The 25,155-nt window shown below is 40.9% G+C and overlaps 1 protein-coding gene across 4 annotated transcripts in view; it reads left to right on the top strand.

Annotated features, from left to right (window-relative positions):
* The first annotated feature begins 1,665 nt into the window (after window positions 1-1,665).
* RBPJ (recombination signal binding protein for immunoglobulin kappa J region) overlaps window positions 1,666-25,155 on the top strand; it is a 46,509-nt gene continuing 23,019 nt past the window's right edge. Inside the window, exons 1-4 of one of the 4 annotated variants that reach the window (XM_028743123.2) lie at window positions 1,748-1,773; window positions 6,108-6,150; window positions 21,136-21,174; window positions 24,312-24,407. In XM_028743123.2, the coding sequence (XP_028598956.2) occupies window positions 24,319-24,407 (89 nt within the window). In that variant the 5' untranslated portion in view covers window positions 1,748-1,773; window positions 6,108-6,150; window positions 21,136-21,174; window positions 24,312-24,318. Of the gene's footprint in view, window positions 1,774-1,877; window positions 1,900-4,398; window positions 5,427-6,107; window positions 6,151-21,135; window positions 21,175-24,311; window positions 24,408-25,155 lie in introns of those variants that run through there. The other 3 variants (XM_028743124.2, XM_028743122.2, XM_028743127.2) reach the window with 3 other exon arrangements.

The raw sequence follows: 25,155 nt of genomic DNA, 5'->3' as shown, positions 1-25,155 counted from the left end.
CCTGCTTGGCAGGGGGTTGGACTCGATGGCCCTTGTGGTCTATTCCAACTCTATGATTCTATGATTCTAAGATATTGAGGATCGCTGCCCACGCCCAACTGAGCTCACTCTCCCTACTGCAACCAACGAGGCTGACTTAGAGGCAATTCATCAGTGACCCAAATGATGCACAATGCATGCAGGCTTACCCAAATGTAATTAAAAACCAGTTAATCCATTTTTTAAAAAATGCACCAGGGTAGTCTGTGGTAACCTGAGGGGAGGAATGCAAAATGCAGATTTAAGAAACACACACAAAGGAGCCTTTTGTTTATTTAAATTCCTCCTCATTCATTGTTGGCTTCCTTCTCTCTCCTAAAAACACCTCCTAAAAACTGCCTCCATGCCTGCAATTCAGAGTCCACTCCTTCCCACCACCCTTCATGCTGTCTGAAATGGTCCCGTCCGATATAGACATGGAAGCATGGGAACGACTGTGGAACATGGATATAAAATTTACAGCATGTTATGGTCTAAGAGAAAATTATATGAAAACGATACATCGATGGTATCTAACACCGAGTAAATGGGCAAAAATGTATAAATCTAAATCAAACAAGTGTTGGAAATGTAAAGAGAAAAACGGTTCTTTTTATCATATGCGGTGGTCTTGTAGTAAGGTTAAAGCTTACTGGGAAATGATATATAATAAAATGAAAAGGATGTTTAAAATAATGTTTGTAAAAAAACAAACCAACCCAGAAGCTTTTCTTTTGGAAATTATAGGGACAGAACTACCAAAATTGTATAAAAATTTATGCATGTATGCGACAACAGCGTCAAGAATGCGACTCGCCCCAAAATGGAAAGAAGCGGAAGTCCCAAAAAAGAATGGATACAAAAACTTATGGAATATGCAGAAATGGCAAACTTACCAGAAGAATAATAAATCAAGATAAATTTTTTTTAATAAAGGAATGGAAATGGTTTATGGAATATTTACAGATAAATTGTAAACAGATAAGAACATTGGCAGGATTGTTGTAATAACATGCAGTTTCATTAAGAGTATATATTTAAAGAAGATGAATAAATGAGTAAATTAAGTTAATTTGGAATAAGCAGAAGATACTAAAAATAAAATTAAAGAACAGCAGAAAGAGGGGGAAGGAGGTCAAGTTTTGAAATGTCAAAATGATTGTAAAATCAGTGAAATGCTATAAACCTAAAAAGTGTGTGTGTATATATATATATATATGTATGTATGTATGTATGTATGTATATATATATATATATACACATACATATATATATATTGAATGAATGAATGAAATGGTCTCGCCCGCGGCCCTACGCGAATGGTTCGGTCCGTTCTCTCCCACGCCGAAGCCTCTCCGCTCGCTCGGTCAGGCGTAAAGGGAATCCCCCTCCTGCCCCTCCTCCTTCCTATGACCGCCTTCTCGCGATATCCTTTCTCCGCTTCCCTCCAAGAGATCTCGCGAGTCTTCGGGCCGAATTCCCACGCCTGTTGTGTCTGACTTCTGAGACGGGAGAGCGACATAGACCCCCTCAGTGTGTGTGCGTAAGTGACGTGAGCGAGTGGGCGGGGTTTCCCGCACGCCCCGCCCCCTTTCGCTCCTTTGCGGTTGCGATAAGCTGGTCCTCTCCCCCCGCGTGCGCGTGCGCGCTGCTAGTTTCCGCGGGGAGGCGCGCGCGACGGCTCCCTCGGCTCCCTTCTCGCGAGAGTAGGAGTTTTAGCGAGAGTTTGTGGAAGATGGCGCCTGTTGTGACAGGGTGAGTGCGGGGGGGGGGGGTGGCTCTCTCGACATAGTTCCTCAGGGGCCCGTTTCCTTCCCGTCCCTCAGCCGGCCTGCCCGGCTCTCGCCTCTCCGCCGCCCGTTCCTCGAGCTCCGGATTCGGGTGGGGTCTCCTTTCTCCTCACGGCCGCTGCCGCTTCTCCGGTTGCGGGGGAACCGGAACGGTGGTGGTGCTGGTGGTCGGTGGGTGATGGTGGTTGTGGGGAGGCCGAGTCGCCTGGGCCCTCGACGGGCCGGGGGTCCGGGTGGCGGGAAAGTCCCGCCTCGAGCCTCGGCGCTGTGGGGAAAGCGCTTCTCGGCGCGCGGAGCTCGTCGCTGTGGGGAGAAGCGGGGGGGCTTCTGTGGGGAGAAGAGGCAAAACACCCCCACACGTGAAAACTGCCTGGTCCTGCGTGTCTCCGGCTCAGTGGTGTTAACACCCCCCCCCCCAAAAAAAAAGGAGAGGGGGGGGGAAAAGCTCTGTGGAGTAAAAGTCACTTCAGGGGCTCAGAGGAACTTGGCACGTCTGCGCGCTCTTGACTGCTTTTATTTCGGGGGTGCATCTTACCCTCTGCCTTTCTGACTTATGCAAGGAGGAATTGCATCGCGTTGCCTTGACACTTGCGTGGTGCTCGTTGTTGGTGGTGCCTGGAATGAGGCGCAGCCCCCCTCGAGTGAGAGCTGTCACTTCAAGCCCCCCCCCCCCAATGCCCTGCATGGTTAAGCTGTCCTCTTGTGTGTTGCATTGCATAACTAACTTCCCCAGCTTCCTTGCAGCGCCTGAAGGTTGTTGCGTGAAGTTGGTTGGATTGAAAGCAAAGGCTTCCGTATCTTTGCTTTGTGGTGTGCGGTTAATGGGAACCTCCCCCTAGGTGAGTTGAGCTTTGGGTCTTAGTGACATACTGAGCATGTTCCGGTTTTCCTTGAAGGGGCCCTAACTCTTACTCTCAGGGTTGTGGTTTTGAGCCCTACAATGGGCCAAAGGTTCCTGCCTTGCAGGGGGTTGGACTCTGTGATTCTGTCTCAGAAGCTGATGATGCCTTTTTGTGTTGCTTCACGAGGCCCTCCAGTCTTTAAAGGTTGCTGCGGCATATCACACTTGTGCTTGACTTAAGTTATGGGTTGTCTTCTGGCAACAGCACCAGTCCATTGGGGCTTAGAGTTAGCCTTCAAGGTAGCCGGTGTCATTTAGGTCACATGATTTCATTGAAAGCAAATGCTTTTTGGTGATTGGGTAGGAATTTGTTGTATAGAGATTTCTGGTGTTCAGACATTACAGAAACAATATCCTGTTCCAAACTCCGAATGTGTCTGCAGTCTTAGGCTATAATTTGCGAAGTGAAAGTATACCACCTCTATTAATTATGGAATTTACTTCTACAAAGTATCTTAAAATTAGTGCACTGATAGCTTGGTTGAAAATATCAGAAAAGTCCTTCAATAAAGTCACTTTCTAACACGCTTTAGTATCACAGTATGCAACTAATATGTTGCTCCCTTTCCCTCCAAAGAAAGCAGGAATTGTTTCTTACAAATTTCAAATTATTTAAGGTTTTAGAGTCGGGGTGTCAAGATGAAAGTAGGCTTGGACTATTTGATTCAGCTATTCTGTGGTTTATAGATTCTTTTTATTCTGGCCATGTATTCAGGGTACGCTTTTTTACTGTTGAGTATAAATTGCTGCTAACATTCTAAACTGAAAAGTAGTTCCTTCTAGCTTTAGATTGTTACAAATTCAAATTGCTTGTAAGTGAAGGCAAGGTAAATGTTTTCCTCAGGATCTAGTTCTCTGCTTGAATAAGTATCAAGTATTGCACTGAACAGTTAATTATTATGATGTTAATATTCCTTGATCTATTTCTGACACAAAGTTGACATCAAAAATCTTGTGGAATATGTTCTTCTGTCAGTATATTGAAAAGTCATAAAAAGTAGTACCTTGCTAATTGAGAGATATTGTTTTGTGCAGACAGAATTTAACTCCTTTCCCACCCTGTTCTTCACACTTTGGGCCTCTTCTGACTGGATCTTAGTTGCTGCTTTATCACTGTAAAAATAACTTACATATTATTGGGCACTTTGTCACACATAATTTAATATTTTATGTAACACTTCCATTGTGCAGATGCTATACTGAGACCATTATTAGAGACATAGGTATCATTTTCTTAAGCAGCAGTGCAGCATTTTGGAGAAAATTTGATTGATGGGAGGCTTTGAAATTTACTTTGAAACCTAAGGAGAAATTCCATCCGGTGAAAAATAATGCATGGCAGATACACACTTAAGAGGGACGATGGACACCAGCAGGAATATTGGGGGGGGGGTCATTGCCATGCTTTTATAAGATGAACAGCATGCATTCATATCCAAGGATTTAATTTGGTGATACCACATTTTTATAGGGACGTGGGTGGCACTGTGATCTAAACCACAGAGCCTAGGGCTTGCTGATCAGAAGATTGCTGGTTCGAATCCCTGCAACAGGGTGAGCTCCCGTTGCTCGGTCCCTGCTCCTGCTAACCTAGCAGTTCGAAAGCATGTCAAAGTACAAGTAGATAAATAGGTACTGCTCTGGCGGGAGGTAAGCGGCATTTATGTGTGCTGCTCTGGTTCACCAGAAGTGGCTTAGTTATGCTGGCTACGTAACCCAGAAGCTGTACGCCAGCTCCCTTGGCCAGTAAAGCAAGATGAGCACCGCAACCCCAGAGTCGTCCACGACTGGACCTAGCGGTCAGGGGTCCCTTTACCTTTACCATTTTCTAACCAGTGTTTGTTTGAATACTGTACCCTCTGTAAACTTGTGGAAACAACAGTGAAGAACTTGGACAGGTTGCAGAGAGAAGGGGGGACATTTGGAAGCTTAGAAAACTGCTTTGCAATGTGAGGTTCCTAGGGCAAAATATTCCTAGGGCAACTGTTCAACTGCACCCTATAAAGCAAGGGTGGGCTGAAGGTAGATCAATATCTACTGGTAGATCTTCGACTGATTGTCAGGGTTTTGTACTTTCAGTTGTTTAACAGTACCACCAAAACTTAGTTTCTTTGCTATATTAAGACTGCTGAAATAAATAAAAGTAACCGGGAATGTATTTTTGCAGAAAAGGGTTAAAATATCAGTTTTATTTTTGACTGACAACCAATTCCTAGGTTTAGAATGTGCTCAGAAGCATCCCTCTATTTTTTAAAAAACAACAACCATATGTCTCTCTTGCACCTAGCTCTCTTGAGTAGATCTTGTGGCGCTATTAGAGAACAAAGTAGACCCAACAAACCTCAAGTCTGTCCACTTCTGCTCTAAAGTATTTGAAGACATGGTATATTTAAGGATGGACTCTTCTGTGTTCCTTTTCTAGTGGCCCACCAGTCATTTATCATCAAAGAAACCGCTTCCTCGGTGGAAGGGGATTTGGAAGCAAAGAAATAATATGAGAGTGCAAGTATTACTTTTCCTTGCCTGTATCTGTCATCAGGCAAGTTGACTACCTGCCCCAAATAAAAGTACAATGTGTGCATATATATATACAGGTAGAGGGGGTGACAGCACACAGAGATGAAGGGCACTGGACTCTGTCAACTGTGCTTGGAGAGTTAACACCTGAAAGAGTAACCAGATTTCTAAATGTCCCAAGTGACGGAAGTTTGATACTGGTAAGCTTGTAAGAGACTGCTTAGAACAAAAAATTATAGCTGTAAATTTGTGATGTGTTGCTTGTAAAAGTTGCCTCTCAGATCAGAATACTGTATTAAATTGGTTTACTTCCCCCCAAATAAATCTTGACTTGGTTCAGGTTTTTTTAAAAAAGGCATTGGTTTCTTCTTATTTATTTAACTAATTTATAGGCCACTTGATCCTTTACACATCTATATGAAACTCATACAAAAATGTCTCATAGTTTTTTAGAGACTGCCAAATTTGTAGAGTAGATAGTGCTTTGTAGCCTTTTAAGTATTGACCCACATTTGTAAAAAAAGTCTTACATGGCAAATAGGAATTCCCTTTGTGTGAAAAGGTAAGAAGGCTTCTATAATCTGGATCAGTAGTTCTGTGTTTTCTCAGGCTATTGATACATCACAGATTACTTATGCTGCCATGTGGAGGCAAGCGGGTAGGCTTGTAATTCTTGTGGGACTGTTTGCGAGCCTTTATCAGGGCACATAATGGTTTGTGTCCAGTGTATCTAAGAAATGTCCTCCTTCCTTATGTTCTGTCTTGCACACCAAGATTTATCAAGAGTATTTTACTGACTGAATTAATTTTGTGCCGTGGAATCAGGGTGTTTATAAAGAGTTTCATTGCTTGACTCATAACTAGGAATCTCTTCTTCCTAGACATTTATTGGAGCCTAAACTGAGGATTTTTCAGAAATACTAAGTAAGTCTTCATCATTATTGTGTCTACTATTTGATAGTTGAGGTTAGGTAGCACAGAGCTTATTTGCATGTATTTTCTTTCTGTTATAAAACTCCATTACAAGTTGAATTGACTGTGAATTAAGTTTGGCTACCCACTGAGATTTGTAGTTGGTCATGCTAAAAATGTGAATAAACAAATAAGCACTTCTGGTTTTTATTCGAAGGGAATGGTTAGGAAAATGGCTGTACATTACTACAAATGTTGATTACTTGGTATCTTATTGTGTTAGGCACTGTACAGCTATTGAATATATTCCTGAATATAATAATAGTAAAACAAATGAATGAAATAAGATGATGTGCTAAAGAGAGTGGATTTGATAGCAGCAGTAGTTGTGGGAGCCACAGTATAAACTTACTACCAAACTTATTACCTTTTCTGTCTTCAAATATAGATAATTTTTATCATTGAAAAATATGATAGTATTACCTGTTTGCTTCTGCATTTGGAACAAAACCTTGTGAACAAAAATATATTTACACAATCCTTTGAAATTCTGACCTTAAATCTTCTTCCCAGTAGCATAAGTCATGAGCCATTGCTTTGACAGTTAATTTGGTATAGGCTTCCCTCCCCACTTTCTATTAAACAGTACAGAATGGGGAGGAATTAGCAAAAGCGGGGGAATGGGTTTGTGGCTGATCTAGTGAGGCTTTAGAAAAAATAACTGAACTATTGTCAAATGAAGTAGGTTCAGTTCCCCACTGAAGCTGGGTAACTTTTATATGCATCTTATAGGTTATCATCAGTGTTGGAAACTGAGATATGAAAGCTAGGAGCTAAATGACACCTTAAACCTAGGTTATGGGCACAACAATGGAATGTCTAGGCACACTTCTTTCACAACAAGAATACAAAGCTGAAAATGAATGAACAGCTAAAATCTTAATATTCATTTTTCACATGCTCTAGTCCTCATCTGAAGACTGCAAAAAGGAAAGCCATGCTTCCCCTGTCCACCCCCCTAATATTCTTATTAGGGTCTCTTCCCCAGTCTTTAGAGAGTGACTGGAAGTGGGGAGGCAGAAAAATATCCTCCTTTCCTTCCACTCTGCAGTTTTAATCTGAAATCTTAGGCACAGTACTGCGCCCAAAGCTCAGAAACTGCTCACGCTAATGAAATTCCTGTTGCAAAATGCGCCTAGAATGCTGGTTATCATGATATTCTTTTTAGAAAGTTCTTTATGAACTAATATTTATTAAATGCTGTAAAAGCTAGGAAGCGTTATAAGGAAAGCTTTCCTGAGGGAATAGAGAACAGAACAGATTGTTAGATTACCTGATTTAAGAGTGGAGTATGAATGGAGCAGGCAAGAGTGTATATGTATGCTTTTTATTAGCATCTGAGAAGCAAGGTGGCAGCTGTTGGAACAAAGTTTTTGAACTCAAGTGATATACATTCTTGTGTATTGCTGCACATCATCTCGGGCACTTAAAAGTGGATTGGTAATTCATAAACACAATTAACATCACCTTGCCTGTTCTGCTGCTTCTAGTTATTGTTGTCATTGGTGATTTAGATTGGCAGGTGTTGTCATTATGAACTATTATTTCTTTTGTCTTGTTCTTTGGATTGGTAATCTTAGTTGGTGACTAGAGACTAGGTTTTGTAACCTGCTATGGAAAGCTCTTCAGTGTTTGACTTAAATAGCTTCTGGAATGCTCAGGCAGGTTACACCACACAAAACTGGCAGGAAACATGCTCTCTCTAATTTACTGTTCAGAATTTGTACTAATAAATGTATTCACCATTGTGAAGCAATCCTTAAAAAAATTGCTCTTCTGTATTGCCTTGTGCCATGTTGAAGTAGTGATCACTCTAAGACACCGGGGCAAGAAGTATGCTTATAAGTATAAAGTGCACAAGCTATTTAGAACTTTTTAATTTAAAACCATCACTTTGAAACATGCCTGTTGTGTGTCTTTGAAGAAGTGTGTTAGCTAATTGGAATCCTGAAACATTCCATCATATGTACAACATTCATATTACTTTATGTTGCAGGAGTGGAAATATGCACAAGAGCTAAGAAACCTTAGGATTTTGGTCATAATTGGATGGTAGAACCAGGATGTCAACTCTGAATTACTGATTATCACATTGCTCTGTTTTTAAATGCAAGCTGTAGAAATTAGAGGGTTCCAGGTGTGTACCTGGGGTGGTACACACCAATCCATTAAAATAACACTTTAATACAAGAAAATCATAAAACCAAAAATATGCATAGAACAAGGATCAGAATATTAAAAAGGTAAAGGGACCCCTGACCATTAGGTCTAGTCATGGCCGACTCTGGGGTTGCGGCGCTCATCTCACTTTATTGGCCGAGGGAGCCGGCATACAGCTTCCGGGTTATGTGGCTAGCATGACTAAGCCACTTCTGGCGAACCAGAGCAGCGCATGGAAACACCATTTACCTTCCCGCCAGAGCGGTACCTATTTATCTACTTGACTTTAACGTGCTTTCGAACTGCTAGGTGGGCAGGAGCAGGGACCAAACAACGGGAGCTCACCCCATTGCGGGGATTCAAACCGCCATCCTTCTGATCGGCAAGCCCTAGGCTCTGTGGTTTAGACCACAGCGCCACCTGCGTCCCTTTCAGAATATTGTCAGAATATTCAGAATTATTGTCAGAATTATCAGAATATTGGGAGGTTTCTAAAAATATAATAATTCAGCAACAGCGTAGCTCTTTGAGTAATCATTTCTATAAGCCTAAGAATACTAATGCATCACAATATGATGCCTAAAATCAGCTAGCATAAGGAACAATCTTATCCCCATGGAGAAGGAATTCCATACCTTTAGTGCCACAACAGATAAGCCCTGCTCTTCATAACTACACTGCAGAAAATAGCTGTAAATAGAACTATTGGGTAGGGTCTCTTCCAGATCTTAAGCCATTAGTTGATAGGTACTAGGGGAGCTGTATAGAATTTTAAAGACAAATGTTAGTACCTTAAATTTGACTCAGTAGCAAATAGGCAGTTCAGGTAGCAAATAGGCAGTCAGCAGCTTCTTCTGCACCACCTGCAGCTTCTGGACAGACTTCAAGGAAAGTCTCACAAAGAGCACATTGCAGTAGTTTAAATGAGAGGTTACCAGAGTATGTATTAACATAGCTGAGTTATCAAAGTCCAGGAACAACTGTAGCTGGTGAACAAGTCAGAGCTGGACATATACAGTCCTTGTCATCTGGGCTTCAAGGACATATGCAGTCCTTGACGCTATCTGGGCTTCAGGTGATAGCAGTGTTTTGCCAAGAGCTATTTACCTGCTCCTTCACAGTGAGTACAACTCAGTCCAGAAAGGGCACTCTACCCAACTCCAGATGCAGGTGGTGCTGTGGTCTAAACCATTGAGCCTCTTGGGATTGCTGATCAGAAAGTTGGTGGTTCGAAGCCCCGCAACAGGGTGTGCTCCCGTTGCTTTGTCCCAGCTCCCACCAACCCAGCAGTTCGAAAGCACGCCAGTGCAAGTAGATTAATAGGTACCTCTGCGGTGGGAACGTAAATAGCATTTTTGTGTGCTCTGGTTTTCGACATGGTGTTCCATTGCGCCAGAAGCGATTTAGTCCTGCTGGCCACATGACCCAGAAAGCTGTCTGTGGACAAACGCCTGTTCCCTCAGTCTGAAAGCGAGATGAGCACCACAGCCCCATAGTGACCTTTGACTGAACTTAACCATCCAGGGGTCCTTTACCTTTATGTTTTTATTGATGACATAGTACTTCAGATCCCGGGATGACAAACTTTAAAAAGCATTGGGGACAAAATAGTACCCTATGGAACCCCACAGCACAAGTCCTGGGGAGCTGAGGTGCTACAGTCTGGTACTGATCCTGCAGATAAGAAGAGTAGAGCCCTGTATTGTGGTGCCTCCAGCTCCTAATCCACAGAACTCATGCCAGTCAATATTATGATTGGTTCTTGCAAAGCTGATGAGAAGTCAAGGAGAACTAGCATGGTCTCACTCTCCTGATAAAAAGGTCACCAATCGGTGTGACTGAGGTCATTTCCATTCTGAACCTAGGTCTGAAGCCAGAATGAAATGGGTCTAGATAATCTGCTTCATCCAGACACACCTGGGACTGACTAATCACTACCTTCTCAATCATCTTGCTCCCATAAGGGACATTTTTGACTGTGTGGTAGTTACCTAATATCACCATATCCATATAGGACCTCCTGAGAAGGAGCCTCACCATCTCCAGAGCAATTGGCTGCACCCTCTTCATCATAGAGAATCAATCACTGCTTAGACCCACTCTCAAGTTGTTTCCGGGTGGCTTTTATTTGCCATAACGGACTTAATTTTTTTCAAATTGCTACTGCCTTCATGCCTTAAGAGGCCTTGGAGTGGCTAACAATAAATTTATTTATTTTTAAATACTATTCTGAAAGTGCTAGGAAAATAGTTATAATCATTTCTGCAGTGGGATCTTGAAGAATAAGTTAAACGGGCTTAGGTTAAAATAATTTTTGGTTTTTATTGGAGCTTGCTTTTGCTGATATTCTTTCTTCCTTTTGTGTCTAAGCTCCCCCATCTGGCAACACACTGCACTTTTCTTGGCTTTCTGCATCTGACAGTGGTTGGTAGCAAATTCCTTTCTATAATATTACATTACTGCACCACCACCACCACAGGAAACCTGTTAGGTTTCCAAGCACTTTTAAGAGCTTAGTGAAATACTTGGATTCGGATGAGAGGGTGAGCTGCTCCAATGCTGGATTAGTCATGCAGCAAGGTGAAATGACCAGCTTCAGGTGGTACTGGGGAGGTCGCAGGTAGATGAAGTCAGGAATTAGTGTCTGTCTGTCTGGTTCAGAATTTTTTGTTTAGAGTATTGGTCCTAGAATGGGGCCTGTGCCTGGATAGCTCAGTTGGTTAAAGCGTGGTACTGATACTGTAATGCCACGGTTGCAGGTTTTATCCCTGTATGGGACAGCTGTATGTTACTACACTGCAGGGGGTTGGACTACATGATCCTCAGGATCCCTTCCAACTCTATGATTGTATGATTCTTTGATTTCCAATTAATTTCAGCCAGCAACATGTGTTAAGACATCCCTGGACAGCTGGCGTTTTGTTTTTAGACAGGAATCCCCTTCCTGCCTGTCTGGGTTGACATTAACCCCTCATTCAGATTGACATTAACCCCTCATTCAGATAGAGACATGTGCTGTCTTGTTCCAGCTGTACTTAGTGACTGCTTGTTGCTATGCAATTCCTGGGTTTCCAGTCAGCTGGGTACAGCAACAAGGTGTAGGAAGCAGGTGATTAACAGCTGGTCAGAATGGTGCACTGCGCCCATTCTGGGTAGCGTTGAGCACAAGTGCCACCCCAATTCTCTGCTCCGTAGGAAATGGTGAAGTTTGTGGAAACATTTCAGCTGCTGTGGATCCTTTTTCTTTAGCTTAAAAAAACTTTGCAGCTACAAGTTGCTACAAGTGGAGCTCCTCTCAGTAGCTGGCAGGTGGCGGCTGCTAGTTTCCTTCTTCAGAAAGCCCTGGATGAATTAGCCACTTGCTTATTTGTGAAAGCTTGTTCCCCCCCCCCACCCCCCAAAAATTCCTAGAATGATACTGCATTCAGGAAAGTTGAAGGAAGTATGTTGACAGGTGGGTGTGGGGGAAGCTAAAGAGAAGAGCTCTGATATTGCCACTGTTTTACACAATATTTTGAATGAATTTAGAATTACTGAACATGGCATGTCATTATTGGTCCATTTACCTTTATGTGCTGAAGGCTGTTAACCTACAGCAAAAGTTGAATATGGGAAAATAAATAAGTAATTTCATTTTAAACATTTCTGGCATTTAAAAATATTTATCTGGTTGAACAACATGGATTAGAAATTAATGAAATTATTATCGGATATATTGGTTTCCTTGTACAAGTACTACCACTTCAGACCAATTTTAATTATTTCATTCAAACATTCGCTTACTTTTTTGGGTCATGACTTGAGTGTAGATGAATTATTTGATTAACTGGGGTGCTTTGTCTTGAAAAAATGTAATTGTTTCTGGTTAGAGCAGTGTGCGGTCTCTGCCTTGGGCTGAATTGTAGCATGAATGAGGTGGCAAAGCTTTTCGAGTTCACTGGAACTCCTACTGCCACTTTAAAAAAAAAATTGAAGTAGTTATTGGAGTGATTCACTGGGTGGTATGTCTAGGATTAAATTCCTTTTTCATCTGCTGGATTTTGTGGCTGTTTTACCAAGATATGGGTGAGTGAGCTGAATGGAGTTGCTCTCTCTCAGTTCTGGTCTTCTGGGTGCTTGTTTCAGAATCAGCATAGATTTGAGGGTTGGGGAGAAGCAGTTGCTGTCTTCTACAAGAATTCTGCCTCTCCAGTCTTCCTGTTGGCTTTGAGTCCCAGTTTCGAGTGTTCATATATTATGTTACATACTCAGGAAACATTAGGATCCTATTAGAGTATCATCCACTCCACTGCTCACCAGTCTCTTTAGCTGAGCTGGGAGTCATAGTCTCAGATTTGGGATTGAGGACTGCTGGGATGATTGCCCTGGGGGACCTCAACACCCATGCTAAGTGCCTTGTCTGTGGTGGCTGAAAAATTCATGAGTGCCATGACAGTTGTGGGGCTGTTACAACATGTCATCAGCCTAACACATCCTGGACAGAAGGATGGTGGTCTGAAGGTAGATTTTATTTTGACTCCCTTGTTATGGCTGGACCACATTCTGTGGAGGTTTAGCTTGTTGCTTTATTCCTTCCATGGTTGGAGGAACCTGTTAGAATAGTCAATCCCAGAGACTAATGGATTCTGAGGGATTTTTGAGGGATTTTCAGCTAGTGTGGCTGGTACAGTGGTACCTCGGGTTACATATGCTTCAGGTTACATACGCTTCAGGTTACAGACTCCGCTAACCCAGAAATAGTACCTCGGGTTAAGAACTTTGCTTCAGGGTGAGAACAGAAATCGTGCTCCAGCGGCACGACGGCAGCAGCAGGAGGCCCCATTAGCTAAAGTGGTGCTTCAGGTTAAGAACAGTTTCAGGTTAAGAACGGACCTCCGGAACGAATTAAGTACTTAACCCGAGGTACCACTATATTTTTGTCAGAGTCCTGATTACTTTCTGGAATACAGATGGAGGACTTGATCAGTTAGCATAATCGCTCCCAAGTGCCCTTTTGCAAGGAGCAGAGCCCATTAAGCTCCTTAGTATACACCTGAGCTGAGGGCAGGGAAGCCGTTTGGGAGACAGCAAGAATGCAGATGGAGAAGGACTAATAAGTTCAATCAAACAAAAACAAGACCACATTATCAGTCTATCTGCCTATTCTGTATCGTGAAGGAGGTGAAGAAGCAGTTTTTGTCCACCACTAGTGAAGCACTTCCAAGTGTTTTGGGGCCCTTTGCAACCTGGACATCCCTTGGAGGCACACTGCATCATGTTTGCTAGACACTTTGAGGGGAAAAATTACAATCATCACATCATTGATGCCAATATTATTGCAGATCAATCAGCTCAGTTATCTAGGCCAACTCATTCAGTTTTATTGGGTAACTTTCGATTTTGTAAGACATACAGATGTGAATGTGGTCCAGGGTTTAGTGGGCAAAAGACAATTGTGGTTAAGACAGTGAGATTGGAGCTAGGTTCTTCCTGCCACCTCTGCCATGGTAAAATAATGTAAACAACAACAAAGTTGCTGCAGCAGTTAAAGCTAAAAAACAACAACCCACCTCTCTCATTGGTGGTTACTTTGCTGTATATCTCTTAAAACCTGGGGGAATGCTTCTCCATTTCACCACTAGTGAATGGGACTTCAAAATTTGGGGAGCATTTGGGCTCAAGCGTACACTGCATATTACTAAAACCTTAAATAATACACCTTTTTGAGACAGGGAAGCATGTGGAAGACTTTTATTTTGAATTTTTAGTTACAGTTTGTTGAGACAAAAAGACAATTGCTAATCTTCCCATTCCCTTTTGCAGTAATTTAAAAACTATTCTGCATTTGATTAACCTTTTTCCATGTTGCCATGCCTGCTGCAGAATATTTTGTAGAAGTTTTGTAGAAGATCACAGGTGCGTGAGCAATTCCACTGGGGCACTTTAGACGTTACCACCGCATGTTGTGAACTCTTTGGCAAATTTTTAAATGCCAGGCAGAGGAATAAGTGACTTCTCTAAAGCACGAGTGAATGCCTTTGAATATGTAGTATTAGAAATAAATTGGACCATGGGAGAAAAAATAAACACACCATTGTAAATAAAGGTGAAAAGCACACTACTATTGCATTGATGTTCTCCAGCAAAACAGCAGCCATTTACGTAAATGGAGCCTTGGACTTTTCAACTTGTTTGTAGTAAGAGTAAAAGTTTGCTGGGGCATGGCGGTTGATGTCCTTTTGTCTTTACATAGTGCCGTGATGTGACATTTTGCCTGTCCATGAACTTCTAAAATGACTGAGGTGACATGGTCATAGAAAGGTTAGTGCAGTTTAATAGAAATGGTAGTGGATCTTATGATAGACATGGGGATGTAGTCCATTTTTTTTAATTTTTTGTGGTTTAAATGAGACAGAGCGCTTTCTCTCTCAGTATGTGTAGTATTTGATTAATATCACACAACAGTGAACTCTTGACTTTCACTTGAAACCACAAAGAAATGATGAAAAGACATCTTTACAAGTCATGCACAAAAATGCCTTTTGAAATAAAGGCCTTACTGTTGATCATCACTCTCTTGCTTTCTCATATTAACAATGTTCAAACTGCCATATTCATTCTATGGTTATTTGATTTACACATGGAAAATGAAATAAGGTGTGGAAATTTAAAATGCAAAAATGATTTTTAAGTTCTTGGCATCCTTCTGTCTCAAGAGGCAATGGATTGCGCCTCCAGGGGTGAAGTCAAATTGCTGTGTTAGCAGCACTGAAGTGGCCTCCACAGGGTACAAGCCTGGACAGTATGTATGGAGGTCCTGGCCTCACTGATGTGGTCCAAAGGAAAGCAGATCAATACGTTTGTCACCAACTTGGCTCTGTAGTTGCCAGAAATAGGGCTACAAGATGCCATCCAGCCATCTTGGAGACTCTTCTTCAGATTAGTGTAGGTTTACAAATATTATTATTATTATTATTATTATTATTATTATTATTATTATTATTATTATTATCCTTTTCTTTTCTCGGAAGATATCCTGCAAGGCAGCGGAAGTTTAGGATCAGAGTTTTCTATCTCCTAGATGGGCTACCTTCCCAGTCTGGCAAGCCCCACCTGCCCCTCACTTCACTCATTCAAAAAAATGCCTTCTTGACCATTGGACCCACTGTTCGGTCTTGTCTGCTCAGTTCACCAGAGTCCGTCTTTACATGCAGGGAAAGATCCTATCTGAGGGTTTGAGACCCATTGGTTACCCTCACCTGGTTTAGCTGGCTAGTTGGAGCCGTTTCCTGGGGTATAGTTACTCTTGCATACTGAGAGCTTCTAGGAGCCACAGCTGATGATGATGATGATGATGATGATGATGATGATGATGATGATTTAAAAAAATTATACCCCGCCCATCTGGCTGGGTTTCCCCAGCCACTCTGGGTGGCTTCCAACAAAATAGTAAAATACAATAGTCAGTCAAACATTAAAAGCTTCCCTAAACAGGGCTGCCTTCAGCTGTCTTCTAAAAGTCTGGAATACTGTAGTTGTTTTTCTCTTTGACATCTGGTGGTAGGGCATTCCACAGGATGGGTGCCACTACCGAGAAGGCCCTCTGCCTGGTTCCCTATAACTTAGCTTTTCACAGTGAGGGAACTGCCAGAAGGCCCTCAGCGCTGGACCTCAGTGTCCGGGCAGAACAATGGGGGTGGAGGCACTCCTTCAGGTGAGAGCTGAGTGCAGAGTGGGGACCAAAAGTGTACAAACTACCCACTTTTCCCCTTACTGATTTTAAGTATCAGTTGAGTAAAGCAGGTGGATGGACACAATGTTATTTGATTAGATATGCCTTGCTATCATTTTCCCAAGGCGTTTAAGTAGAATGCATTAGGTTCACAATCCCCTTTCCCATTCTATCCTACATCATTTCTATGAGGTATTGAGGAATAAGTTGCTCAAGGCCACCAATGAACTTCATGGCTGAACAGAGATTTGAATCCATTCCTACATTAAAAATTGTCCACTATACTGCAGTGTTTACACAGAAAAGAGTAATCTTATGATAAAGTTAGTTAGCCTGGAATATTGAAAATAAGGATGCAGCTTAGAGAAAGATTTCTGAAATACTTTGTTTTGATTTATTTTGTTTCTAATCTTAAAGGTTCAGCTTTTCTATTTAGGTTTCTTTCTTCTTTTTTAAAAAAACTGTTTACGGAAGTTAATTTCAACTGTTTAGTTGCATTGTATCAACAATTTCCAGAAGATTTCCTAATAACCAGTCTATATGTTATATTTTTCTAGTCCTGGAATTATTCTTGTAAATTTTGTCTCAGATATACATGTTCGACCCACAAAACTGAACATAACTGTCTATGTGTGCAACCTGTTGTTTTCTGGGGCTGAAATAGTAGTGGTGGAAGATCAGGTTAGCTTATACATATTGTTCAAGTCTGATTCATGTAGATAAAATATAAAATATATGTATGGGTGGGACATGAAACTCCTCAAGAGGTCAACAAATTTTGGGAAGCTTCAAGCTGGGGAAGAAGGCATAGTTCCCAACTGGAACTGAACAGGGGAATGAAAATATTCCTGCAATTTCCCTGAGATGCAGAAACAGTGTCTGTTTTAAGTTTTAAAATATTGTGAAAAATGGGGTCCAGGTTGTTCTTGCTTGCCCACTGCATGTAAGGCAAGACGTAAGACTTTGGTTATATGCACCTCACCTGTAATAATATATTTTGTCATTGGTATGTACTTTCAAATGCCTGTGTCACATCACATGTGATGTTATATGTGTAAGAGGCATTTACATGATATCTGAACTCATCACATTTCATATGCTCTCTATATGAAATGTGGCATGGTATTGAGCATAATACAGTTACCATTTAAGTATGGTTGTGTGAATCAGTCCTATGCATCTTTGCATTGCCCTGTTTGAAGTGACTTGCGGTGGAATATGCAAACAGTATCAATCAATAATTTCTGGAATCTTTTTGCTAAGAATCTTTCCAATGTAGTCATTATTTTGCTGTCTAGGTTTTGCAGCTTCCCATTCAGAGGGCATAATTTCCTGGTGTTGGCTTTTAATATCCAAAAAACAAAGGCACTGGTGTTCATCAAAATACAACTCTTCATTCACTTATTTTTCATAAAGCAGCTAAAGGAGGAGGAGGCAAGGGTAGAGGGTGAAGAAAGAGCTGTGAGTGGAGAGGGCCCCTTTCTCCATCCTTTGGACCCCCTGGGAATCTCAGCAAACTTTCTGCACCTAGAACTGAGTGCAGCTGAATGGGTTACAGTTGTGGGCAGCCTAAGGAACTGCCATCCACCTTGGGCCTGCCTGTAAAAAGCAAGTCTAGAGTGAGAGACCAGGGTGATGTCTGCTGTTTGCAGGATCTCTTCTGGTTGTGAGACTTTGTGGGTGAGCTGAAAGTTTGTTTAGACCCTTGGTAAAAACTGGGGGGATGGTTGTATCAGAAGGAAAATGAATTGATACTGATTTTTATATATTGGCAACTTTTTATTAATGTAACTATTTAAATATGCAACTGTATTCTTATAATGTTTTGTTTAAATTGTCTGTTGTTGCTTCTTTTTTGTACACTGTTTAGAGATGACAGAGATACTTTCCAGATTACTTGTGTGTTACCTTCAGGCGATCAAGTTGGAAAGCTTTGGTGAACTGGAAAATGTTTTTGGTTTTTTTTAAGGTCATCTGTTTGTCACAATGAGTAGGTGAGGTAGCCAAAATATTTGGACTGATTTTTAACTCAGTCAGTCAGAACTGTTTGCAAGAAATTATCAAAAATACAAACGTTATAGAAGTACGTTTTAACATAGGTGGTCTCTAGCACAGAGGACCGCAAGTTGTAGAAGTAAGTTCTGTCAATATGTTGAGCTGGTGTGTGTTGTATGCATATATAGATTATTTCACCACAGATAATTTTTGGAGTTTTGTGGTATTTAAGTACATAGGAATCCTAGGATACTAGTAACAGATTAATTGGTAGGATACATCTTATTTATATAAAGATAATTGAATTTACATTTTATTTTCCCAATTTTTACTTGGTTAAGAAAATGTGAGGAAATTGATCAGTTCATTATGCATGAAAATGGAGGAGTCATTAAAATTGCTAATTTAAGAGAGTTCTAGTTTTAATTTATGCAGTTGATTAGAACTGCATTATTCGTCTTGGTTGTCAAAAATCTGAATTATGAACTGATTTATTAGAATTAATAAAGCTATATAAAGAGACAAATAGGTGATTGAAATATGACCCAGAAGGCAGAAATCACAGTCTAAGAAGGATCATCAAGGAAAAACTTAAAAGCTTCCAAGGCCAGAGCCCCTTAGGAGATGTTGAAGAGAGAGAAAAGGTGTGGAAGAATAGTTATGTGTGAGAGAAAGGAGGCAGCAAATGAAATTGGATGAAAGGGAGAGAATTAGAAAAAAAACCCCTCATCTGAGCAAATTTAGGACTAGGAAATAAACTATTAAAAACTGAACACAATCTTCAGCCTCAAAGGTAGACTGCTTGAGTGAAAGGAGAGAGAAAGCTGATTGAAGAATGAAAACTATGCTACTATAGAAGCGTTAATGAAAGGAAAAGAAAATACATTTTGAGACATGATATATCTTAAAATTAACAAGAATCCCAGAAGACGACCACCACCTTTTAAAGGATACTTAAAACTTGGATCAGACTATAGTTGCAGAATGCAATTAATATTTAAATGTTGGGATTCAGTTTAAGCAATAATAAGCCATAAGGTATAATATATTATATTAAGGTATTATATATTATTTAAGCAATAATAAGTCATAAGCTTTCTTAACTGTGAACCTTTATGAGTAAGAAATCAACATATCTATCCAGATCTACACCAGAACTCTTTCTGAACACTCGCTCTCTGAAAATTCAGTGAGATTGAGAATTAAATGTTTGAGGCATAGGGTTGTATTAAGTCTTATGTAGAATAGACAGATTGAAATTAATGAACCTAAGTCATGTCCATTAACTTCAGTGGGTCTGCTCTGAGTAGGACCAGTGTTTAATATTCCCCATAATCTTCTTTTTGTTAAGTTACAGGCTTTTCTTAAGAAAGATTGGATTATAGCTGACATAGAGGAATTAGTTCATGGATATTAAGACTGACAGAGCCCAGGCTGCAGCAGCAGTAGTCACTGAATAAGGACGAATAAACACCCTAATGACAGAGAATGTTGAAGATTTAACAGAGGCTATAATTGGCTGCATTCAGACAATCAAATCTTATATTTGAAGCCAAGATATAAACAGGTTGCAACACCACACACCTGTTTACCATCGTCCTTCACTCAAGCTAGCAAATAAGCCAGGAACCTCTGTTAGCCAAAGCTTGGTTAACTTGGTTAATAGCTACAATAGTTATAAACAGTGTTCAAAAGGTGACAGGTGTATTTTGCACCTGGGTTTCAGACACTTGCGACCAAGTGAAGATGCCCGGGTGCCAGGATGGCGCCTGAAGTCTCCACCATTTGGAGGTGCATGCCTGGGGATCCTTGAATCTTAACTGTTTTCACACACTAGCAACACATCCTGTAGAATCCTGTTACGTTTTATCTGTACAATCAGTATGAATTTCAGAAACCCAAACTTTGTATTGAAAAATATAATGTTTGAGCCATCGGATCCATAAATGGCAACTAAGCATTCCGTTTTGGCGACTGTAACCCTGTTTTAAGGAGCAATTTTGCACTTAGCTTATATATCTTTAGTTTCTAGTGCTGGTTATAAATAAAAAGAGCCAGGGCCTCCATGTTTGGTGGCCATTAATCACATTTTTCTGGTTTGGACGTAGTGGAAAGCTATGGGTCATGGCTTTCTGACATACTTGCCTGCTCATGTGAAGGAAGGAACAAAGTGGCATTTCCACACATTTGCTTGCTTGTTTACGGAGTGAAGCAAATATTCTCCTTTTTATTTCTCATGCTCTTTACTTTTCTGATATGGATTTGTTAATGCAAAGGAATTTCTGTAAATTATATTCATTCTATGTATTGAAAGCAGGTTTTCCCAATAATTTTGCGAATACATTTGGACTTGGGGGTTGGTTTGTTTGTTCTGTTGCCATAGTGTGATAATGGTCATGCATCTGGAGGTGGTTCTACACACGGGGCGGGGGGGAACCCCACTATAAATAAGTCAGAAATTAAATCCTTATAACAAAAAGGGGGGAAACCCTATGTAAAAACACTATAGAAAGGTTTTGTGCTCTCTGGTGCCATCTGGTGTTGCATATTTATAATGCATTCAGATCACTGTTTTTTGACTAATGTAGCTGAGTCCTGGGTTTTCTTTTACTGCAGTTACTGTTTTTTGAACTGGTAACTGATGTTAACAGGCCTAAAATTTTGATTTATTCATTGAGAAAGCACAATTTTTTAAAAAATTAACAATGTGAATTTTCATATGTCTTAAAAAAAAACCTTACGCTGCACAGCACGTCCATTATAGAATGAATGGTTTAACTGGGAAAAGTGAGAGCTGCCATTTTTAATAGGGCTTTAAAGTTTGGAGAGATCCAGGAAAGGGTAGATAAGAACTGCATATTTTAAACACTTCTTTAGCAGGATTATGCTGCTCAGTTAGGCTTGCAGATCGAGTTAACAGTTCATATGCTCTGTTAGCTGGACAGATATAAACAGCAATCTGTACATGTATACTTGGAGGAAGATATACTCAACACAGTGGGGCATACCTCTGACCATACCTCTGAGTAAGAAATGCTACAAATGACTGTGTTGTGTTTTTTTGCTTACAGGAAATTTGGTGAGCGACCTCAACCTAAACGGCTCACCAGGTAAGACATAATTATTTGTGTTGCTAGAGCCTAGTTTATGCAATTAGTTTCTTAGTTCCTGCAGTCTTCGGGCAGGCAATTGCATGGTTCACTGTTGTTAATTCATAGGTTTTTTTAACTGTGTATGAAAATCTAGTTGTCATAAAAAGAGGTTGTAGCTTAACCTTTTCCCAGTATGCTAAATTTGTTTGTGCAAGCATGTTTCCCCCCCCTGGAGAAATTACATTTGACCATGTAACTCTATTCCTAGCTGTAATTTGAAGTGATACACTCTAAGAACAGTTTTACTATTGCATCTGTAATGAATTAGACCTAAATACACAGTGGATTCCTTTCTTGTCCCACCTTGAAAATACAAATTTAATGGCAATATATTGTAAAAAGAAGGGTGAAGTCAAATCAATCCAACTATGGAATAATTCTTCACCTCTGCATTTTTATTAGGTCAGTTTTCAACCTAAAGTTACCAAATTTTTTAATTTTCAATATTTAAGGTAAAGGTAAAGGTACCCCTGCCCGTACGGGCCAGTCTTGACAGACTCTAGGGTTGTGCGCCCATCTCACTGAAGAGGCCGGGGGCCAGCGCTGTCCGGAGACACTTCCGGGTCACGTGGCCAGCGTGACAAGCTGCATCTGGCGAGCCAGCGCAGCACACGGAAACGCCGTTTACCTTCCCACTAGTAAGCGGTCCCTATTTATCTACTTGCACCCAGGGGTGCTTTTGAACTGCTAGGTTGGCAGGCGCTGGGACCGAGCAACGGGAGCGCACCCCGCCGCGGGGATTCGAACCACCGACCTTTCGATCGGCAAGCCCTAGGCGCTGAGGCTTTTACCCACAGCGCCACCCGTGTCCCATTTTTCAATATTTATAGACATCTTTTTCAGCCTTCAAAGTGAGTGTGGTATTAAATAGCACAATAAGAGGCAGTCATACAATTTTTAATATTTATTTGTCTGTTTATTTATTAGATTTATATACCACCCTTCATCATAAGATCTCGAGGCAGTTCACAGCCCATAAAGTACTAAAATTATGAAATGTTTGCAACAACAAAAAAATGTCTTGCAGCCCTTCTGTCCAAATGCAGGTTTTTCCAAAGTCAATAGGCCAGTGCAGTAAAAGCACTCCTCTCTTGGGGGAGTTATGAATTCAGTGACGGCATGTTAATCTGGGCTGGATCACCTGACTACAACTGGATTACACAAACGCATGCACCTACACACCGTGGATTGCCTTTTTGACCTTTTTAAATAATGGAAATTCTAAACACACAACAATCCAGGCATTTAGTTATTTATGTAGACCTTCTCCTCATCCAAAACAGCTTCCAGAGTGGCCTAAGTACCCCTAATTATGCTTAGGTTAGACCACTCACTGATAAAGGGCTAAAGAGCTTGAACTGGATGAGAATTTCTTATCATTGGACAATATATACTTTCTTGATGCCTTTTACTGTTGTTGAAATATTCAGCTACCCATTTTTTTAAAGTTTAAATTTCAGAGTTTTATTAGTACATTTCGTGTCTGGTCTTTCCAGTGTTAAATCGTAGCCTGTTCCTTGGCAAAACACTAGATTTTGAATTCTTTTTTCCTGTTGCTTTAGTTTGTATTCTCCAAACAGTCCTCCTGTGGACAAATGTTCTATTTTATCTATATGTTAGCATTATTTTCAATGCGGGTTCTCTCCTAGTAGCCAAGGACAAAGCTAAAGTTTACAGTTCATGACAATGGGGTGGCATTCAATATTGTGAATGGAAGCAGCCTTTTGTTCTGTGAACAGAAGCTGTTCCCATTCACTGGAGCACCAGTGTGGAATGCTAGTCATAATTTTCAGAAAAACAGTGGAATATGCATGCTATTGCTTCTTCCCCTCTCTTGGTAGCCTACTAGGGAAGCCTTTGAAAAGTAATCATTTCCATAGGTTCTGCCCTATGATAACTGCATATTGTTTGAAATGAAATGGGAAAGTACTGGTAATCTTAAGCGGCAAATCCCCTAACTATAGGCAGATGTCAGCATGCTAACACGTTTGTCTTAGCTGCTTTTGGTTCATGTGCATTTAGAAAAATTTCTAGCAAATACGGAATTAGGGATACATCCAGGAATGTATTTTGGAATGAGTTCCTGCTTGCTCTGTAGTTAAGCCATTAAAAGGCATGTAATTCCAACCAGAGTATACTTTGAGGCTGAACAATTTAACAGTTTAACATTTTTCTCCTTTTTTTAAAAAAAAGATTTAAAAATACAGTCGTACCTCTAGTTACGTATCCCTCCGGTTACGTAAACTTCGGGATACGTAAGCGGCAAACCTGGAAGTATATTTCTGGGATTTTGCCGCATGCGCAGAAACACTCTACCGCCATGCCTGTGTGCGCAGAAGCGATCTCTCTGGTTGCAAAAACGTTGGGATCCAGCCGGACCTCTGGAACGGATCCTGTCCGCAACCAGAAGTACCACTGTATTAGACCCTTGAAAGAGGCTGTTTATCCTTTCCGAGTAGAGCTAGATTTTGTAGATAGGCTACTGCTTGTGAAGACAAAACAAATGAAAGTGCCTCAACTGTGTTAGACTCTTGATCCATCTATCTTAGTGTTTACTCCCAAAAGCCACCACTGTCCAAAGGCAGGCTGATGTCTTTTCCAGCTCTGCTAGAAAGTAAGGGCCAGCTCCCAAGTCCTTCTTTAAATCATGTATTCCACTAATTATAACCCTTGTGGTGGATAACTCTTGGACTTTCACTTCACTACTGTTGCCTGAGGACAGGGAGGTGCTTTCTGAAGGAGGAGGGACTCAGAAACTAGGTTAAGCCACCTACACGCCCCTTGGCAACTCTGTAAGCCCCACCAGTGAGCTACTTGAGGTTATAAAGGTATGTGCTTACAGATATCTTGTACTCCACGCACTTGGGCCGCTTATTTTGCCAGAATATTTTCAAATATCAAAACTTAAAGCCAACATGGTGCCCTCCTTAAGTTTTTGGACTCCCAACTCCCATCAGCCCTGGCCAGCATAGCCGCTGGTCAGGGACAATGGCAGCTGCAATGCCTGGAGACTACCTTTGCCATGCAGCTTGTTTTTTGTTTTTTTTTAATGAAGAGTATTTCTATTAATTTTATTGTGCCTTTTTAATTCTCAGGGAAGCAATGAGAAACTATTTAAAGGAGCGTGGTGATCAAACAGTCCTAATCCTTCATGCAAAGGTTGCACAGAAATCGTATGGAAATGAAAAGAGGTTAGTGTTGTACTGTGTGCTCTATTGTGCCATTTTGAAACATTATGGGAAATGTCATACATAAAACAATCTTTTGCTGCTCTAGAAGAACTTCAGGCATCCACAGTATCTTTTCTCCAGATTTCAGTAGTGCCCTTTCAAAAGCTCTATTATACAGTGTACGCTTGGTTCCAGGTTGTTTAAAATTGTTATACTTGTACAGTGTAAGTTTGGGCCCTTGGTTCTTTGAAATCCTGAAATTTGCTTTGGGTGGAGCTCCACCTAGTGTACACACAAAGGCTGGCTTGGTGTTTAGACGTTCTTCAACTGGCCAAATGAGGAATGCTAATGAAACCTATATTAGTTTTTTTTACAAAAATGTTTTCAGTATACTGGAGTGAAAAATTGGAGTGGAGATTATTCTGGGGATACTTTTAGTATCAGCTGATATTTTAGATAGAATCTTAACTTCTCTGGAATTTTTTTCCCGTTTTCCCCTTGTTCCTATAGCTTTAAAAGTCAGCAGTTAGGCTCAAAACAGCCTAACAAAACAGAATAAAAGCAGGTGTTTTTTGTGATTTTGGAGGTGATTTTTAAAAAATCATTATTGGAGGTGTTACAACTCTATGCTGTGATCCCAATCTCCACACCCTCCATCCTGGCATCAATTAAACAGCTTGCATTATCCCCAATGGAAGCTGTTTTTTTAAAAGCATAAATTTGCTGCACAGGGAGACAAGGAGATGAGGGAAAGAGAGAGAAGCTGGAA

The sequence above is a fragment of the Podarcis muralis genome, chromosome 9 (assembly GCF_964188315.1).
Source record: "Podarcis muralis chromosome 9, rPodMur119.hap1.1, whole genome shotgun sequence".
Classification (NCBI taxonomy): Eukaryota; Metazoa; Chordata; class Lepidosauria; order Squamata; family Lacertidae; genus Podarcis; species Podarcis muralis.
Note: the sequence above shows the minus strand (reverse complement) of the source record. Positions and strands in the feature narration are given on the sequence as shown.